Source organism: Oryctolagus cuniculus, chromosome 4, assembly GCF_964237555.1.
Source record: "Oryctolagus cuniculus chromosome 4, mOryCun1.1, whole genome shotgun sequence".
Classification (NCBI taxonomy): domain Eukaryota; kingdom Metazoa; phylum Chordata; class Mammalia; order Lagomorpha; family Leporidae; genus Oryctolagus; species Oryctolagus cuniculus.
Window position 1 is genome coordinate 86,046,016 of NC_091435.1, and position 21,552 is coordinate 86,067,567.

The 21,552-nt window shown below is 41.5% G+C and overlaps 1 protein-coding gene across 6 annotated transcripts in view; it reads left to right on the forward strand.

Annotated features, from left to right (window-relative positions):
- Nucleotides 1-21,552, forward strand: part of ATP13A5 (ATPase 13A5) — a 127,071-nt gene that overhangs the window by 20,301 nt on the left and 85,218 nt on the right. For all 6 annotated transcript variants that reach the window (XM_070072357.1, XM_070072359.1, XM_070072361.1 and 3 more), the window contains exons 3-9: nt 39-185; nt 408-478; nt 572-652; nt 3,972-4,041; nt 6,807-6,941; nt 13,870-13,942; nt 14,900-15,028. In XM_070072357.1, coding sequence (XP_069928458.1) covers nt 39-185; nt 408-478; nt 572-652; nt 3,972-4,041; nt 6,807-6,941; nt 13,870-13,942; nt 14,900-15,028 — 706 coding nt within the window. The remainder of the gene's footprint in view (nt 1-38; nt 186-407; nt 479-571; nt 653-3,971; nt 4,042-6,806; nt 6,942-13,869; nt 13,943-14,899; nt 15,029-21,552) is intronic.

Below are 21,552 nucleotides of genomic sequence, written 5' to 3' on the forward strand. Positions count from 1 at the left end.
ACAATTTAGAATTTCATGAACTTGTTTGCCTTTCCCAGGATGAATTTCAAAGGTATATGAGGAAGAAGGTTTTCTGCCTCTACTTATCCACACTGAAGTTTCCTATAAGCAAGAACCCAGAAGAACCCCTAGTGGCTGATCGCCACTCTGTCATAAACCAAGCTGTAATGAAGCCAGAATTAAAAGTAAGTAATTCTAAGAGTGACACTATGGCGTATTTTCAGGGAAAGAATAAAATAAATGTTACTGAATGAAAGGTCTCAACGTGACATTGTTGGGCTGGGAATAATGACAGTTATAAACTGAAGAAAGTAAGACCTGTGACAACCGGCATTCAACCGCATTCTCTTCTCTTGATGGGCTTTACCTTGTGAATGACACCTGTTCTATAACATTTGTGATTGCAGCTGCGATGCATTCAAGTGCAGAAACTCAGGTATGTTTGGGTCAACTTGGAGAAGAAATTTCAGAAAGTTGGGTGAGTATGACTTCTTCTTAGCACTACATCAAGACGTGGGGGAAGAACCCTGCCGTGAGCTGAAATGTGGTTTCTGTCCTGACCACACCCTAGATTGTTAGAAGACAGCAACTCCTGCTATGACATCCATCATACATTTGGATTGGGCCTGACCAGTGAAGAGCAAGAGGTCAGGTAGGATTTATAATAACCCCCGAGAGCCAGCTCTGCCAGCAGAAAATGAAGTCTCCAATGGGTCATCATCAGGGCGTTGTTGGCATAACGCTTCATCAACTTGACATAATCCCAGTTCATTTATTGGCAGCAGAAAGATAGTCTAAATTATTCTCCTCTTAGGCAAACTCATTAAAAAAGACCAAAAGAGTAAAGTAATTCAGTAAAACTTGATCTTTTCTCCTTGGCTTGGAGAACAGTCTTCTTTGTGTTATCATTTTCATTCTTTCCTCAGATACTTTCAAATAACTCCGTAAACATCAGCTTCTTAATACTCCAGATCTTCAGAGAGCCAGAGAAACAATAGTGTGATTGCATTATATTGTGAACGGAGGATGAGGTTGTTTGTTCAGCTAGTTGTGTTATTTATTTTTGTGTCTGCAACACCAAGAGGAGATCCTGATTAATGGATCTACAAAGATAGTTGCAGAATAAATAAAATGCATTCATTGATTTATTAACTAAATACCTGTAATGTGCCAGGTACTTTGCAAGGAAGTAGGGATCCAAAAATAAAGATTTAATTATTGTCTAGGAGACTTAAACTGAATAGTGAGAGAGGCAAAACTAGTGTCATGCAGGAGACCGTACCTATAGACGCGTACAGATTGGGAAATGCTTACGCAGCTTAGTAATTCACAGTGATACATGGTCCTTGCTTCCTTCAATGGCTTTTAGAAATGGCAGATGCTGGTGCATCTGAAAGGGAAGCATTACAAGTCTTCCTCAGAATCTTAACAGTCACCTCTATTTTCTCACATTTTTTTTAAAAAATATTTATTTATTTGTTTGAAAGTCAGAGTTAGAGAGAGAGAGAGAGAGGAGAGAGGGACAGAGACAGAGAGAGATGTCCCATTTGACAGTTTACTCCCCAGATGGCTACAAAGGCAGGGGCTGGGCCAGGCTGAAGCCAGGAGGCAGAAGCATCTTCCAGGTCTCCCATGCAGGAGGGACCCAAACATTTGGGCCACCTTCCACTGTTTTCCCAGGTGCATTAGTGGGGATTCTGAGCAGGATCAGAAGTGGAACAGAGAACATGAACTAGAGGTGGCTTTACCCTCTACACCACAATGCCCTCTCCTCTCACATTTTTTTTTAGAGACATTACCTGCCTAACCTTTTTGGCTGTCAGCCAGAAACACCAACTCTTAAGAAGAAATCTGGTACTTAATATACAGGTTTTGGGCTCCTTTCTTTTAGTCCTGATAATTCGGTAGGAGCAAAGGTTTTTTATTGGGGTGAGAGAATGGAGGAATTCTGCATTGTTAGCTAGCAACCCTATAATTCTTACACACACTGAATATAAGAATTCCTGATTTGTTGTTTTTAAAATTTCTCTCTTCCAAAAAGACACTTATGCTTGGAAAATATTGCAAAAGGCCATAGAAATTGTATAACTATACAAGATTTCAGATGCAATGCTTAATACATGGAAATACAAAGTTTTCAAAGTCATTAAAAACACACTGGTTTAATAGCACAAAATGTTTAAATGATTGATTTGATACATTTAAGAATTCTTGTTGATAGATGTAGATATATTGTGCTAGGAAACCATTTCTGCAGCGAAGATTTCCCATCCGTGTAGCTACTTCATGTTTGTCCTTATTTATCAATTGTCAAGCTTTAATAAACACCATACATAATTAAATTTAAATCTGGTCCACACAGTGAAGAACACGACAATCTAATAAGCAAGAGAAAGAGTATCCTTTCCCAAATGTGAGGAATAGGGGAGTATTTCTAATATTTATAAACAGGCATATTTTATTCTATAGCTATGTCTATTTGGAAAGTAAAAGAGAGTAAGTAGAATACGGAGCATTTGTTTCCATTGGCAAAACAGGCTATCAACCCTGTCTTTTGGATTATTGTGAGAATCAAATGAATTTTTGTAAGAACTTTGTGAATTGTAATATGTTACACAGATATGAGAGCTTCTGATTGTATTGTTTATGTGCATTACCCCTTGTGAGTAATGTATGCAAGAGATCTCCAAAAAGCTCATGGAAATATGTTTTGTTTAAAGATATGTATGAATTTTGAAATTTAGGATCATCAAAAAAACTTATCTTTTAATTCTATTTTTTTTAAAGATTTATTTATTTTTTGAAAGGCAGAGTGACAGAGAGTCAGAGTCAGAGAGAGAGAGAGAGATAGAGAGAGAGAGAGGTCTTCCATCTGCTGGTTCACTCCCCAGATGGCCTCAGATCTGAAGCCAGGAGCCAGGAGCTTCTCCTGGGTTACCTATACGGGTGCAGGGGCCCAAGGACTTCGGCCACCTTCTACTGCTTTCCCAGGTCATGGCAGAGAGCTGGATTGGGAGTGGAGCAGCCAGGACTTGAACCGGTGCCCATATGGGAGGCTGGCACTGCAGGCGTTGGCTATACCCAGTACATCACAGCGCTGGCCCTTACTTCTATTTTCCACAGACTTTTTGAAGTGTGCTGTTACATTTACAAGGTGATGAAGGTCATATATTATTTTTCACTTCATTTGGAGTCATTCATTTATACATTCATTCAGTTCAGTGCTGAGAGCCTGTCCTGGGTGCTGGAGATACCAAGGTAAATCAACGTGATTTCAACATCAAGGGCAATGAAGAATACCTGACAATATGAAGAAAATATTCATTTATGTGTTTTTAGTGCTCTTAAGATATAATCAGATTTTTTTCATGATTTATTTCTTTATTTGAGAAGCAGAGTTACAGAGAGATTGAGGGAGAAACAAAGAGAGGTCTTCTATCTGGTTTACTCCCCAAATGGTCGCAGTGGCTGGATCTGGGCCAATCAGAAGCCACAAGCCAGAAGCTTCTTCCGGGTCTCCTACATGGGTTCAGGGGCCCAACACTTGGGCCATCTTCCACTGTTTTCCCAGGCCGGTAACAGGAAGCTGAACTGGAAGTGAAGCCTCCAGGACTTGAAACAGCACCCATATGGGATGCCAGTGCCACAGGTGGAGGCTTAGCCTGCTAGGCCTCAGTCAGTCAGATTATTTTTCAACAAATAACTCACAATATTGGTATAACTTCATTTTGATTCCTTGGGTAGTAACAAAGGCAATTTTTTTATACCAGAAAAACAACTTTATCCATCATGCTCTGACTTTCATTATAAAAGTATGTGAGTATTTTAGGAATATGTACTTACACATTATTTTTTATTTTAAGCCACAAAAATCTCTAAAGAGCATAGAAGTGAGTGGTGGTTAGTCAGGTCTGAACTCACTATCAGTGAGCTTTTAGGGGAGACACTAACGGATATTCAATCTCCTGCAGGAGATTAGTGTGTGGACCCAACACCATTGAAGTGGAAATCCAACCCATATGGAAACTGCTTGTTAAACAGGTAACTAACTCGTTTTTTTTGAAGAGTTATTATGTGTCCATTACTTTTTCCTTTAGGCACTCAGGAGAATTTTAAGGAGAACAAGAATGTTTTGATGTAAAAAAAATTTGTGTTGCAAATTTTATCTATACTTATCCTATCTATTGAGGGTAAATAAATTGAAAAAAATATTTATATACACGTTTCTTCTAGGATTTATAACTGGTCCTTTTCAACAATTAATTATTTTCAGTTGAAATCCATTTTAAAAGTTCCTTCCCAGTATGAGGGACAGATTTCTGTTTCTAAAATCTGTTTATTTGATTGGTTAGGTTTTTCAAGTTTTTCATGGTGGTTGTAGTGGTGGTGGTGCTGTGGTGTCTTAGCTCGGACTGCTATAAGTATTACAGACTGGTTTCTTTGATCAACATCTTTCTCATGGTTTTGGAGACATCCATGCTCAAGGTGTCTGCGTGCTCAGTTCCCATGGACGGTCCTCCTGCTCGCTTGCAGATCACCAGCTTCTCACTGTGTCTTCACATGAGGAACAGAGAGAACTTGTGCTGGCCTTTGTCCTCCTACAGGGATGCTAACCCCATAGTGGAGGCCCTACTCTTAGGGTCGAATCTCAACTTAATTACCTTCCAAAAGCCCCACCTCTAAGAGCATCCCAAGATGGGACAGGGCTTTGTTATAGGGATTTTGGGGAATGTATACATTGAGTCCGTAGCATGTGGGCAAGGTGTGCCTTCTGTAATTTCTGAGGATTTGCAGCATACTGCTTTTGGTCTTTTTCGAATTGCTCTATTACTTCCATTTCTTGAGAATGACGTCTCCATTTGTTAGTGGCTTTGTTTGCTATTACCTTATTTTTCTTTTGTGCTTTGAATTCATTATTATTTCACTGTGAGGTATCTTTTCCCCACCATTTTCCTTCTCCTCTGTGCTTGCCTTTGCTGTTTTAAATTTTACTTTTTGGTGTAGTTTTTGGTTCATGGTAAAATTGAGCAGGAGGTACAAAGATGTCCCGTATACTTGGTGTCCCCACATGCATATAGCCTCCAGAAGTATCAAAAAGCAAGTTATTTTTTAAACTTATTTTTTTTTGACAGGCAGAGTTAGACAGTAAGAGAGAGAGAGACAAAAGTCTTCCTTTTCCATTGGTTCACCCCCACAAATGGCCACTATGGCCAGAGCTACGCCGATCCAAAGCCAGGAGCCAGGTGCTTCCTCCTGGCCTCCCATGCGGGTGCAGGACCCAAGCAGTTGGGCCATCCTCCACTGCCTTCCCGGGCCATAGCAGAGAGCTGGACTGGAAGAGGAGCAACTGGGACAGAATCTGGCACCCCAACAGGGACTAAAACCTGGGGTGCCGGTGCCGCAGGCAGAAGATTAGCCTAGTGAGCTGCGGCGCCGGCCCTTTTAAACTTCTTAATCAAGTACATTTTCTAATAGCCAAAGACTCTCCCCAGTGTCAGTTTGGTCTCTTAGGAAAGCAGTTAGTATTTTCTGGCACGTATTTATTAGACCTTTATTAGAAAATACGCAAGTAAGACTTTCTTCACATCTGGTTTCAAAAGAATACTGAATAAGGGACAAATTAATTATGATGGTGCTTCATCTCCAAGAACTATTTAACCAATTTTCTGCTGGATTTGTATAAACTCAAAATCATATTATCATTAGTGCATAATCTACAATTAGAGCACTATGTACCAAGCAAACATAATAGCTATAATTTGTAAGTAAAACACTTGGGATGGAGATAATAAGAAACATTAAGGAACAAAAGCTTTTTAGTGAACAAAATATATCTAAGGGTTTAAGAAACCCTTGAGATACAACCAATTAACTCATTAACAGATGCTGGTTCATTTTTAGGATTAAGAGAGAAATTAATTATAGACAGTTGAGGTAAGAAAGAGTACCACTGGTTGGGTCATTATTTCATCTAAATTATAGTAACCACCAAGAGCTGTTCCTCAAGAAGAGAAATCTTGCTTTGTTCTGCTCACTGTGTGTGTATCATCCGACATCTCTCCAGCTCCTCAAATCTGTCCTCTGTACTTTAATCATTAATAGAAATGTCAACCTAACCAAAATAGGAAAATTGTGGGAATTAAAAAAAAAATGTGGAGTTACCCAAAACCTCTGGTATTTAGTATGAGATCAAAAATGTGCATGCATGGATGACTGGTTTTGGACCTGGTGACACCGTCTGTCCATGACTTGTCCCGGAAGCCTTGGGTAAGACCTTCTCTTCAGGATCCCTCCTGAAGGGAAAGGCTATGCTAAGTCAACCAACCCTTAGAAGGTGTTGCTATGACCTGTGACCTAAAGAATATGTTATTTTAAATGGCCCAAGTGAAAGTAAAATCTCTCATCTTCACTGGACAACTTTATTAAACCTGCCCCATGTGATTATATGAAAAATAAACCTGCAATAAAAATGTTCCAAATGGAAGTTCATTTTTTAAAAAAGACTGAAGCATGTTTGTCTTCCATTATATATTTGTTTAAGTTGGTAAATTTTGGATTTTGTATCGGGTAAAATATATTTGAAAATCCCAAATAAATAATTGAATTATTGAATTGTGAGCATGGCTCTTTATAATTAAAATAATTTTGCTTCCACTGTATCAGTATCTATGTGCTTAACATTATCCCTACCCAGATTAATGGAGTTCTATGTGAATTCTTAAATAATGACGTTACCTTATGTTGTGGAAAATGGAAACAAATTCTATAAAAAGATGACCTTTTCTTGAATGTTTTTGTACCTGCAGGTTTTAAATCCATTCTATGTGTTTCAAGCTTTCACACTCACGTTGTGGCTATCTCAAGGTTACATAGAATACTCTGTGGCCATCATCATCTTGACTGTTATGTCCATTGTCTTGAGTGTATATGATTTGCGACAGGTAAGAGTTGATATCTCATTTGGATTTTTTAAGTTGGATTCTATTTAGCATCTTGCTAAGGAAGGAAAGCCTATGGAATTTCCATTGAGAGCAAGGAGTTGCTTTGTCAAACGTAAGTCATCAAAAAACGAAATGCAAGGGCTTACCAAACATGGCATCTTGGGAGAAGGGCATTAGAAAGGCCAACTCTGATTATCAATGGAAGTCTTCATGAATGCTGTCTTCAGACGGACTCTGAGAGTCAAGGACAACGGTGCCCTTGACTTAAATACTGCATTTATTCTCCACATTTCGCATACAATGCTTGTGACAAATTTCAGTCTCTCTCTTAAAATTCCTTCATAATGTCCATTTACACAATTGGAATTCTAGCATATCTTTCTTTTTTTCTTTTTTTTTTTTTTTTTTTTTTTTTTTTTGACAGGCAGAGTGGACAGTGAGAGAGAGAGACAGAGAGAAAGGTCTTCCTTTGCCATTGGTTCACCCTCCAATGGCCGCCGCGGCCGGCGCGCTGCGCTGATCTGATGGCAGGAGCCAGGAGCCAGGTGCTTTTCCTGGTCTCCCATGGGGTGCAGGGCCCAAGCACCTGGGCCATCCTCCACTGCACTCCCTGGCCACAGCAGAGAGCTGGCCTGGAAGAGGGGCAACCGGGACAGAATCCGGCGCCCCGACCGGGACTAGAACCTGGTGTGCCGGCGCCGCAAGGCGGAGGATTAGCCTAGTGAGCCACGGCGCCGGCCCCATATCTTTCTTTTTACAATTTATTAGCCTTTAAGAAACATTAAAATGTTTTTTGAATAATAACCACTGTATAAGTTTATGGAGTACAGTGCAATATTTCAATACACATACATCCTGTGTGTTGACCAGATCATGGGAATTAACATTTCTACCTCTTTGTCATTACTTTACTACTGGACCTTGGAGTTCATCTCTTTTTTTCTGGCTAAGAAAATATATAATAGATTATTGTGGACTATAATTACCCCACTGTGCTGTATAACACTAAGAACTAATTCCATCTATCTGACGCTGATCAGGTATATATTCCTTTCTTTAAGGGAACCCAAAAGAAACAGGAATTCTTGCTTGGAATGTAGGAGAAGCATTGTAGGGGAAAAACAGGTTTGATTCTACATACTCTGTAGGACAATGTTTCAGGGGGAAAATTATCTGACATTCCTGAGCTTCCAGCCTATGGAATCAAACTCTCCTTAGTGATAGTAAGAATCTGCCATTTTGAGAAATTTTATAGCAGGTGATCATTGCATTCCAAATACCTAAAAGTTACTGTCATAAGGGAAACCACCAAAGAAGTCCAAACACCACCACCCAAATACATGTGTGTATTTATTAATTTCATCATCAGCTGAATATATTTTCTCATCCTTTTTACTCTGTTAAGTGCACATACATATACAAATTTCTATAGAGATTTGATTACTTTTTAAATTAAAATGAGGTCTTACCATGCACATTAACCTGGCACTTCCATTTTCCACATTACTATATATAGGTAATGGCAATCTAGCAAGTAAATGAACAATTCCAAATCATGCTTAAAAATAAAGCTACGATCATCCATGTTATATCATAATTTATTCAACCATTCTGTTATTTGTGAGAAATAAGGTTATTTCTCAAAATTTTTGCCAACACAAATATTGAATTAAACTTTACTACAGTATAGGTATATTCTTACATATGAGTGTTTTTTTAAAAGTTTTATTTATTTGTTTGAAAGACAGAGTGTTGAAGAGAGAGAGAGAGAGAGCTTCCATGCACTGGTTCACTCCCTATATGACAGCAACTGGGCCAGGCTGAAGCCAGGAGCCAGGAATCTATCCAGATGTCCCACATGGGTGGCAGAGACTCAGGTACTTGGGTCATCTTCCCCTGCTTTCCCAAGCATATTAGCAAGGAGCTGGTTTGGAAGCAGAGCAGCCAGGCCTTGAACCAGCACCCTAGTATGTGATGCCCATGTTGCAAGCAACAGCTTAACATGCTGCACCACAACCCCAGCCCCTGCATTTAGCATAGCAATAAAAAGCCCGGATACTGAATTAAAGGATATGTGTAAATTGAGTTTTAATAGATGTTGCTGTAAGAGGAGTCTTCAAAAAGTTCATGGAAGATGTATATTATGAAAAAAATTTCATGAATTTCAAAATGTTTGCACCAAAATAAACTTCTCTTAGAGATTATTATATTATTATATTATTTTCTTGAAGTGAAATAATTCCTTCTCTCAGCAACATACAAAGCATCAATTTTCCCAGATCCTGACCAGTATTGGCTATTATATACTAATACTTAAAAATGTTCAGCTTTGTGTGCTTTTACAAATTGATTTTTTAATTTACATAATTTTTAAAGTATGGCAAAAGTCAAAGTCCAGTGAATTATGTAGTGTCGAATATGGTTTTTTCCCCCTCTTTCTTTTTAATGACTTCTGAGTTTCCTGTTTTGTTTATGAACTTCTCCCATTCCCGAGTTAGGTAATCCCTGCTTTTTCCATTTATAATTTGTTTATTATTTATTTTTAAATCCTCATTGGAATTTAGACATTCGGGTTCTGCATCTTTAACAGATCCTTAATTTCCTTTGCTGAAAACAGGGGCTGACAAGGGAATTGCAGACTTGGTGGCAGCATTGCAAAGTCTTTCTTTGAAAAAATAAAAAGGAATTAGAGGACAAACACTAAATCCATTAACAGCTGGTATTTGTTAATCAAAGCTTATCTGACGCAACCTGGAAGGCATCTTGTAATAATACTGTACTCAAGGGGCCAGGTTCCTGAAACTGTCTTTCACTTTAGATCTCAAGTCCTTAACAATCACTACCTTTCAGAACTATACAGTTCACAATGGGTCCCCACATTCATGATTATGTGTGCGGGTTGGGGGAAATGGCAAACTGTAAAATGAAAAAGACACTATTGTTCTGTACTCCTGCCCAAGAGAGGGAAGCACCGGGCGGTCAGGGCGGCCAGGTGCCTTGCTCACACTCACTCAGAAACAGTGGCCCTGGGCGTCCTGACTCCAAGTCACATACTCCACTCTCCCAGGAGCACAATCTCAAAGTGACCTGTGAACTGTGCAGCAACAGGGAGATTTGGGGACAGGGTTGCCAAGAATGAAAGAGGAGCCTCTATTGCCAGCTCCACATCATGCTACTAAGCCACTGCGAAGTAATTAAAGACTTAGCTAAACAAACATAAGCTTTTGAAAATTTAAGAGGAGAGGCATTTGCCGAAGTCCAATAAGCTATTTTCCTGCATCTACCCTTACAGTCTAAGCTACAAACACTCCTGCAGACTAGTTTAGAGCAGGTGTGTGCGCCAACCTTGGCACTCAAGCACCTACAGTGCACTGTGCTTGCATGCTGCATTGCTGGGCTCTGCCATGGGTGGCTGCTGGAAACAGCTCTGAGGGCTTTGCCTTCAGTCATAACTGAGCAGGCTCAAGAGGCCCCTGAGTTAAAGCCCTCATTACTCGATGGTGGAGGAAATCAGCCACAGCAAACACAAGGAAGAGTAGCAACAGATGCTGAATAATAACAATATGCAGATTAGCCTTGGAAACTGATCCTGGTCCCACTGAACAGGAACTGCAGAAACCAGAGGGGGCCTGATGAAAATCAGGCAACGAGCTTCACAATCATAGCAAGCATCGCAGCGCTTGCCTTCTCCCGGCTGGTTAGTTGTCATAGAAACCTGTTTGTAGAGTTTCTGAGTGTGCATTAGCTCAGAGAGGATGCTTGTATTATCCCGCTCCAGCACTGTTGGCAGAAGCAGAATAATTCACTTCCATAAAACACCTATTTGCTGAGGATCTCCTATGTGAGAGACCCTGGTAGAACCATAGAACTGCCCTGACAGCAAGGAGCTGCTTCGCCTGGCCATCGGTGCCCCAACACAGGTGGAGACACAGACAGTAGAATGATGCATGTTCCTGGGGATGGTGGGGATGTTAGGAGTGGAGGTGGCATTGGATCAGGGCTTTCTATGGAGGTTTAGAAAGCATCTGCTAGAAGCAAAGTGGGTTGGACACTCCAGGGAAGAGCACAAGCAGGTGCACGGAGCATGGCAGGTTACACAGAATGCTAAGTCTGTAACCCAGCCTTACAGTGTAGTGAGTTTGGAGAGTTGCAGTCAAGTATTATTAACTCCTACTTTCCCACTTACAAGTATGTTGGTTTTCCCCCTCTTGAGTTATGCTGAAGTTGTCATGGCATTGACTGAGAAGATTCACTAAGCAAAACAATAACTTCAGATACACTTGAAAGGAAAGAGATTTATCTCCTCACAGGAAGAGGTGCTGTTTTCAAACCCCAAATGAACTTATTCATCATCAGAAAAGGCTTTAGCATCAGATGGACCTAAGTTTGATGATCAGTCTTAATATTTCATAAAGGATGGTGAGAAAGCTACTTTAACATTTCTAACTCCATTGTTTTTGTTTTTGTTTCTTATATGTTCACTGGCGATCATAGGATTGTTTTGAGTATTAAAAAGAAATCAGACAATATAGTTGAAGCACTTGGAACATAATAGGTACTTGATATTTTAAACTACTTAAACAATAATAATAATTTGATGGGGCTGGCATTGTGGCACAGAGGGTTAAAGCCCTGGCCTGAAGCACCAGCATCCCATATGTGCGCTGGTTCTAGTCCCAGCTGCTCCTCTTCCTAGCCAGCTCTCTGCTATGGCCTGGGAAAGTAGTAAAAGATGGCCTTGGGCCCCTGCACCCCATGGGAGACCCAGAGGAAGCCTCTGGCTCCTAGCTTCAGATCAGCGCAGCTCCAGCTGTTGCAGCCATCTGGGGAGTGAACCAACGATGGAAGACCTTTCTCTCTGTCTCTGCCTCTCTGTAACTCTGTCTTTCAAATAAATAAAATAAATCTTTAAAAATAATAATAATTTGAGGGATGGGCACTGTGGCCTAGCAGGTAAAGCCACTACCTTCAGTGCTGGCATCTCACATGGGTACTGGTTTAAGTCTCGGATGCTCTCAACTTCCAATCCAGCTCCCTGCTAACATACCTGGGAAAGAAGTGGAAGGTGGCTCAAGGAATTGGGCCTCTGCACTCATGTGAGAGACCCGGAAGAAGCTCCCAGCTCCTGGCTTCAACCTGGCCCTTCTCTGGCTGTAGTGGCCATTTTGGGGAGTGAAGCAGTGCATAGAAGACCTCTCCCTCTGCCTCTCCCTCTCATCTCTGTTTCTCCCTCTCTGTAACTCTGCCTTTCAAATAAATAAATAAGTCTTTTAATAATAATAATAATAATAATAATTTCAATCATGTATGTACTTTCTAGATTTCCTTGTAAGCTAGGCAGAAGTTAAAATGGCAGTGACTGAAGGAGTTTGCTAAGCAAGAAGATAACCTCAGAGACATTTAGGAGGAAGGATGTTCATCTCCTTAGAGAGACCCATGTGTGTGACTGGTTCATGCACAGGCCTGGTGGGCGTTTCAAAATCCTGCCTGACTCCAGGGTTCTAACTACAGAACTGCACCAACTTCCTAGCTGCTTCCATCATGGAAATGTGCAGCCCAGCAGTCCAGCCTCAAGGAGCCATGTGAGGGCAAATATGTAACCCACAGCTTCAGCACCTCTTCTTTTCAACTGGTCCAAATTAGTGACATTTAGCTTTTTGTGCCATGTGGAAGTAAAAATATATTTTTTCCTTTTGAATGTTAACATTGCATTCCTTATGTTCTCTTAAGGTGAAACTTACCTAATTGTGTGTGTAATGTTTGTTTTAGCTTAGTGACATCTATAACATTACAAATTATCAGCAGAATCGATCAAAATACTTTGACACTTAAAAAAGTCATATGTTTGAATTCGAGGAAGCCGCATTTAAGTACTGTTGATAACTCAAAGCCTCTTCTAGTTAGAGGATCTAAGTAGCTGGCATCCATACTCAAAGGGGAAGTGCTTCCCGGGCAGCACAGTCCTGCTCCAGTTGGCCTGGTACTAAGCTCTTTCAGGCTACTGGTGTCCTGTTGCTCAGTTTGGGGAGCTGGATGGATGAAATCCCCTCTGACCGCTGCCTTCCCATCCCATGCATTATCCTGGGAGACTCTGCCTCCAATTATCTGGTCTCCTTCTATTTCCTCCACTTTCCATGGAGTCCTAGCTCAATCATAGCTAATGTCTCAATATCAGGCAAAGTTTTCTGGTTGTTATAGTCTCACAACTGCTTCTCCAGCAGCAACTGTCTTTTATATATTATTATTATTAATCACTAACACTTAGGAGCTGTTAACTCTTTTTTTTACATAAAAGGCCTTATAAGAATGAACTGACTTAAAACTTAGCCCATCTCCCTCTTCAGATAAGAAAAAAAAGTGGGTTAAAATGGCTAAATAGCACCGAAGCAGCATCACCGGGATTTAAAACAGAGCAGTGGGAGTCCAGTATGCCGATTTATCCAGCAGGAAAATCGGCTTCATAAAGGAAAGAATGGCTGCTCCATACGCCATCAAAGCAAAACCCTGATAGTCCCAGGCTCTTGCAAGTACAGCCTGGTACAGATCCCCTGCTGTTCCACAGACAGGGGGACAGAGGCACAGAGAGGGAAGTAAGCTGTCCACAATCTCATTGTTCTTCCTTCTGTTGATTGTGTATCTTGGAGAAGTGAAGCCTTGGTCCTTGGTATTGATCCTTGGGGCAATTGCTAACCTGGTTTTGCATGGGAGTAAAGTAGCATTAAACTCACAAAACATTGGATGCTGCCAGTAAGGGGTCTAGTGGAGGCAGTGGTTAGAGCAAGGAAGCCACAGCACCAAAAGTAGAACCTGAGTCCTTTGCCCAGAGTTGGTTTGGCTGTGACAGCAAGCTGCTCATGTTCTGTACTGAGATCATGGGGTTTTCAGGATATGCACTCTCTAATCCTTAAACTTGACTTTAAATTGGCAGCAATCAGTCAAGCTGCACAACCTTGTGGAGGAACACAACAAAGTCCAGGTTACAATCATGGTCAAAGACATAGGTAAGTGATATGTTCTGCTACCTTCACCAACCTACTCTTTCAGGGTAGATCGGTCTCGTTTTTCCTTGATTATTAATTAGCCAAGGAAGAAGGGCTTTTCTGATAGAACACAGGACTGGGAGTCAGTGAGACAAAGGAGGCATCAAAGATGTAAAATTTAAGGAGGCAAGGCCATGCAAATCCTGAGCCGGCATCTGCAGTGCCTGACAGTGAGTGCCTTGTTAGGTTTTATGTCCTAGGCCCCTAGCTTGCCTGCCTCTCATCCCAGCTCTGAACGATTCCTGCCCAGTGCCTGGGTCACTTCAAGTTACCACTGCCCTTCACATTTCATTCATTTGAATACGAATGGATAAACCTTTTTTAAGGACCTTTTATTTCCCCGACGGACCATCTGGAAGGACCCTCTATCATGTGTTTTGAACTGCCATCTGGAACCTGGGACTGGATGGGACTTCTGGATGCTGAATGTGCACTTGCCATTTGCTCTGAGCTAGCCTGAGGTGGGGTGGCCTTGGCTCTCTGCAGGGAGTGAGGAGTTGTACCCCATGGCAGTAGGTGCTTTTTGAACAACTTACCTAAGGCTCCAATCCAAGGAGACAGAGGGTGCCATGGGGGATCAAGATCCCTGCCAACAAAAGCACACGGGAGCCAATGAGCACTTTTCCTTTGACTAAAGCCCCTGAATACTCCCTGTGGGCAGAGCACTGGCTGCGTACTAAGATCCAGATGGGATTCTCTTACTGAGCTAATCTTTTGCCATGTCCTAAGAGCCAGTTTCCTAATCCTGGTTCTCCTGGAATTTCCAGTTGAGAGTAAGAGGCTTGAATAGGTGGACAGGCAAACTGTTTGCTCTTGGCAAACCGGTTAATGAGTATTCTTGGCCACCTTTATTCATTCTTAAGTGAAAACAGGACAAAAGAAAAGCCAGGTCCTCATGGACACTTTGCTGTTGTGCAGGTTTACAGGAGCTGGAATCACGTCTCCTGGTCCCCGGAGATATTCTTATTCTTCCAGGGAAGTTTTCGTTGCCGTGTGATGCTGTTCTGATTGAAGGGAGTTGTGTGGTGAACGAAGGCATGCTCACAGGTAAGCAGGTGTTCTGGAGCCTCTGCTTCCCTGTCCAGCATCTAGGCCAGGTGTTAGCGAATTAGCTCCACTTAGACTTACCTGCCTTCCAAGATGCTCGTAAATAGATGAGGGGAACCAGCCTTGTGGCACGGCAGGTTAAGCCGCAGCTTGAAACACAGGCATCCCATAGGGGCAGCGGTTTAAGTCCTGGCTGCTCTTCTGAGCCAACTCCCTCCTAATACACTTGAGAAAGCAGTGGATGATAGCCCAAATGCTTGGTCCCCTGCCACCCAGATGGGAGATCAGGATGGAACCGTGGCTCTTGGCTTCAACATGGTCTAGACCTGGCATTATGGCCACTTGGCAGGTGAACCAATGTTTGGCAGATCTCTCTCTCTCTCTCTCTCTCTCTCCCCATCCATGTTGCTCTGCCTTTCAAATATGTATGTGTGTGTGTGTGTATATATATATATATATATATATATAAAGTAATAGATGAGACAGACACAGTCATCTCTGTCCTTCCAATGGAGACATGATTCACACAAGCAGGAAACATTTAACAATTTCTAAGCTAAGCCACAATAGATATAAAACTAGAATTGTTTCATACCAAAGGTGATTAATTGCCCTATGGGTGAGGCTTAGAGTTCAGAGGAGGGTGAGACCCAACACAGTCTGAAGCACAATTTCCTTATAGATGTGAGACGGGTTTCTACATTATCCAAACAAAACACAGGCCAAAACACCAAACCTCCCATGATCGGGAGGGTGTGGAGATTCTGCCCAACCCTGTCCTCCATGGATGGGAAGCTACTGAGACCCAGGTTTCCTGGGCTAGGAGTCAGAGCTGCACCTTAGGGCAGAGACATTGGACCAGTGCTAGGGTCCTTCGTGCTTATCTTTCTGACCAATCTCTCAGAGCAGGAGACTTGTCCTCTAGTTACAATTCATTCATGCAGCCCTAGTTTTCATTTGCTGCTTGGAAAGTCTGCTTGTATGTGTGTAATTAGCAAGGTATGATTTGTAAAATACTCTTCAGGCAAAAACAACCCTACAAAGCACAGAACATTCTAATGAGAGACCATATAGCCATACAGAAAAATAAAAGCTATTGGTCTTTTGCACTTACAAATTGTTGAATTTTTCTGTTTCCAAGTGGTATAAGGATGGGAGGCAAAAAAGCACACACAAAACTCTTTAACATCTCCAAAATTCAGTGGTCATCCCTTACAGTTTCCTGAATTGTCCACTACCAGCAGATTTCACTTTAAAAATGGGTCTGCTTAATTTAAAATTGAGACAAGAAAATGTCGTAAACATGAAGATGAACGTATAATTACCAAATATTTCTGTAATGCATTGAAATCTAGCTGCCTTCTAATAATGGTGATGAGGATTTGCATGCAGATCATATCTCTTATCCACAATGTTGCCATAGTACCGAGTGGGCCAGCCTCATGGGCGAGACCCGCCCTGCTCACGCCGAGGCAGCCCATGCTTCGCACAGGAATGGCTTCTCTCCAGCATGGCAGCACACACCGGGGGAGGCGGGGGGGAGAAGCTGGGAAGGCTCACTGCCCTGGCTCTGCTCTTTCTCTCTCACTGATTGTGGTATACAGTACTTGGTAGATTCTCAGGAAAACAGAGTGTTCCACAGCAGTAGAAATGGTGCACACTACTGCGTTTGAAATGTACAGAACTGACCTAAAATGACCTTAAAAGGCCAAGTGGCTTTTCCTGGTGACTGTTTCCAGAAAAACAGTCAGTAGCATTAATATCTGTGCAACCTGAGTACTTATAAAAATATATTTGGAGACGCACACACACACACACACACACTTCCTTTTCATTAACTGCTTCAAGAAACTCTACTTCCCAGAATGATCTAAATACTTTATTGCATAGCCTATATAAATCCTCCCACTCCTGTGCTTGTTTGTGGAAAGGCTTCTGGTGGAAACATTGAGCACTGGGATTAGATTCCTGAACCAGCAGACGTCTTCTTGGGACATTTGTTTGTAAGTGTAACTTGAGTATTTTCTCCCTGTGTGCAAAAATGGTTCTTAGCATACAGGAGTCTTTCTTTATGTAAGAATGAAAATAGCAACGACTGCACTCCTAGCATCTCTATAGCAACTTACATTTAATAAATAAATTTTACATCTCACTTCGTCTTGCCATAAAACAAATTAGAGTAGAAGTTATTATAATATCAGCTTACAAATGAGAGAACTGAGGTGCCACGAGACCAGGGCTGCGGAGTTAGAAAGCAAAAGAATCAGAACTGGGGGTGGCACCTGCTCCCAGACATCGAGGACTTTGGGGGTGAGGACGGCAAGGCTCCAGGGGGCAAAGCCGCTGACTTGTTTTCGGTGCCGGTGGCTGTGGCTCCCAAGCTGGCATTCCCATCCCCGGCAGCCGCTCCGCCTCCTGCACCTCCTCCCGGTGCCACAAGCTCCTCTGTGCACCTGCTTTTTATTTTGGCTACAAAGTTCGCCATTCCTGAACACAGAGTCTGGCGCAAGCCAGTTCTCCCCATCGTCAGCATCCTCCCAGCTCCTACCTGGGTACCCTGAGTTCTGCAAGACGTTGGCGAGACGGGTGTGGCGAGGGAAGCCCTTATACCTGTCGCTCCCACTCCCCTCTGGGCCTGGCAACCTGAAGCCTTCAGCCCGGATAGTGCGTGTTCTCATTTACTGCTGTGAGGCAGGTGCCTCCTCTCAGGGCCTCTCTTCCTTCTCGCAGTCCAGGGACGTTCCTGCAGCTAGCGGTGCAGTAGAGGGAAGGAATGGCAAGCAGAAAGCTTTGTCTTCCCTCTCAGAAAGTCCCTAGACTATGTGATCAAATGATGAACGACGTTTGAAACTCCAAAGTCAGATACCAATGCTCCTGTCATTTTTTTCTGCCTCTTTTCCCAAGGCCTCGAACCCATTCAGGATCTAGTTCCTCCCAAACAAGAGGAATTAAGAGGCAAAAAATAATCATTGTGAGGTAGGGAGGATGTAAATCTAATATTTTGAAACTTTCTCTTAGAGTAGTAGCTCATTTTTCTTAGTCCTCACATGTATGAAGCATCCTGCTAACATTTTACATGTATTTTTTCATGTAATCTGCAATTCTATCAAACTGGGTGCATCTGAGGCCCAGAGAGGGTAAGTGATTTGCCCAAGATCACACAGCTTAAAAGTGATGAAGCTGGAATGTGGGTGCATTTGTTCATTCATTCATCCCATGGGTGTTTATTAGCAGTCACGCTCCTGGAGATACAGCCATGCCGGAGAAGATACAATTTCTGCCCTCATTCTAGCTGACACTCTACAAGATGAGACAGAAGACATGAGAGTATATACATGGCACACATGTCAACAATTCTGACTTCTATGAAGAAAATGCACAAATCCAGGCATTTTCATCTCGAGCCTATTTGTGAACCTACTTCTTCTTAGGGATAATTATGGGGCAGAGCGGTGGCACCCACTCTGCCGCAGTTCCCTTCCTCCCTGTCTACTCATCAAGTTACTGACTTATTTGAGACACACATTCATAAACCATGCAGGAACCTGCACTGGGTATTCAGGGCTTTCCATAAACAGTTCTTTCACATCAATATCAGGTCAGACAGGTATAGCTGAGAGACCAAACATTTTCTTCTTTTCATTTTCCCCTTTCTTCCTCTTTTTCACGTGCTTTCTCCCTTTCTTTGGATCATTCATTTCATAAAAGTCCAGAAATGCCTACTATGTGCCAGGCACCGTGTTCCCCGCAGGGGTCACCAAAATCACAGAGAAACGGCCGCTGCTCTCAAATCCTGTGCAGCCCACAGGTACCAGAATGGAAATAAACAAGGACTGAGTATTTCTTTTTTTTTTTTATCTTTTATTTAATGAATATAAATTTCCAAAGTACGACTCATGGGTTACAATGGCTTCCCCCCCCATACCGTCCCTCCCACCCACAACCCTCCCCTTTCCCACTCCCTCTCCCCTTCCATTCACATCAAGATTCATTTTCGATTATCTTAATATACAGAAGATCAGCTTAGTATACCTTAAGTAAGGATTTCAACAGTTTGCTCCCACACAGAAACATAAAGTGAAAAATAATAAATGATTTTTTTAAAATGATGATGAAATCAGATCAGACCTATTGTCATGTTTAATCCCAGTGAGAGTCAAGTTGGGAATTGATAATTTCTTTCTTTCTTTTTTTTTTTTTTTACAGAAGATCAGTTTAGTGTACATTAAGTAAAGATTTCAATCGTTTGCACCCCCATAGAAACACAAAGTGAAATATACTGTTTGAGTACTCGTTATAGCATTAAGCCTCAGTGTACAGCACATTAAGGACAGAGATCCTACATGAGGAGTAAGTGCACAGTGACTCCTGTTGTTCACTTTACAAATTGACACTCCTGTTTATGGCATCAATAATCTCCCTATGCACCAGTCATGAGTTTCCAAGGCTATGGAAGCCCCTTGAGTTCTCCAACTCTTATCTTGTTTAGACACGGTCATAGTCAAAGTGGAGGTTCTCTCCTCCCTTCAGAGAAAGGCACCTCCCTCTTTGAAGACCTGTTCTTTCCACTGGGATCTCACTCACTGAGATCTTTTTGCCAGAGTGTCTTGGCTTTCCATGCCTGAAATACTCTCATGGGCTTTTCAGCCAGATCCGAGTGCCTTTAGGGCTGATTCTGAGGCCAGAGTGCTATTTTGGACATCCGCCATTCTATGAGTCTGCTGAGTATCTCACTTCCCATGTTGGATCACTCTCCCCTTTATTTATTCTATCGGTTAGTGTTAGCAGATACTAGACTTGTTTATGTGCTCCCTTTGACTCTTAGTCCTTTCATTATGATCAATTGTGAACTGAAATTGATCACTTGGAATAGTGAGATGGCATTGGCACATGCCACCTTGATGGGATTGAACTGGAATCCCCTGGTATGTTTCCAACTCTACCAATTGGGGCAAGTCAGCCCGAGCATGCCCCAAATTATACATCTCTTCCCTCTCTTATTCCCACTCTTATGTTTAACAGGGATCACATTTCAGTTAATTTTCAACACTTAAGAATAACTGTGTGATAATTACAGAATTAAACCAGTCATATTAAGTAGAACAGACAAAAAAATACTAAGAGGGATAATGTATTAAGTTGAAGGACTGAGTATTTCAAACACTGGCGCTGTGTGGCGGCACCTGGCCCCTGGTAGATGAGGAAGGGATCTCCACTTCGTAGCACAGTGTTCTCCAGGTGCCAGGAGGCAGCTCCACAGTTGAGAAGGAACCAGAAGTGCATCCCTAACCTGTCTCCAGCCATCCTAGGACCCCCCCATCTTTTGTAAGAGAATTCATCCTTTCTTGGAATCCCAAGACAGACAAAGGCATGAGATTTATTATTTATATGTGAACAGTGTTTAAAAAACACGGGAACCATCCCTGTATAAAATCATCTTATTGGAACGTATTCTCTAGAATATTAGCTTTAAATGATTTTCATCTTTGATTAATATCTGCCAATCCAAATTCATTGTGTGTGTGTGTAAAACTGTGCACTAATATTGGCTCAATGTAAGCTTATATTGTGGATTAATGGTCTGTGATCCAAAGGAAGAAAAACATTTGAAGTTATTTACTAGTATTGGCCATTTACAAAGGCCGATTTTCAAAAAGCAATGTGGCATGGTGATTCGAGATTTGTCTAGAGGTCCTATTTCTTTTACAAAGCCATTCAATAAATCCACACAATGGGCGAATATCATAATTGTCTTAGAGAAAATGGTACAGGCACAATTACTTGGATAAAGAATTTCCTGATCAATATGCAATCACTAATAAAAATTTTATAGCTTCTTACACCTTAGGATGTAAAATAAGCATCATGGTAAAAAATTAGTTTATTAAAACCAATAATAGAAAACCCTGTAATTGCTTTTATTTAATTTATCCAATCATTCAGAAGAAATTTGTATTTCAAACCTATTATATACAACTATGGAAAATGAGGTGCAGAAAATATTATATATGACATAGTCCTTGCCTTTAGCTATTGCCTAGAAATAGAGATAAGACCTAAATTTGTATAAATATAATCAGCATAATACTATTTCCAAATTAGAATGATGTGTTACCATGCTAATTGAACAGTTAGCAAAAGATTGATGAAATTTTAAATTCATTCTAGTGCTCTTTAAATCTAAGAGCCAAGAGATGTCATTAACATTTTTATTTTGTCTCTGAAATTAATCTTTTTTGAACTCAGAGCTAATTTTCCTTGTACCTTAAATATCCTGCTTTGCAGCCACCAGGGAAAGGCAGAGGGCTGGGGCCAGCAAAGAATGGGAGTCAACAAAAGGAAATACATGTGTGCTACTTCGGCTGGAGCTTGTGTGGTGGGATAAGAGGCAATGATGTCTGGATTATGGTGGACTTGGACAATCTAGCAAGAGGGTTGGCCTTTATTTAGCAAGAGCAGTGGGAATACCAAAGGAATTTTGAGCAAAATAATGGGATGATAGAAGGGGGCTTTAATAGGAGTCA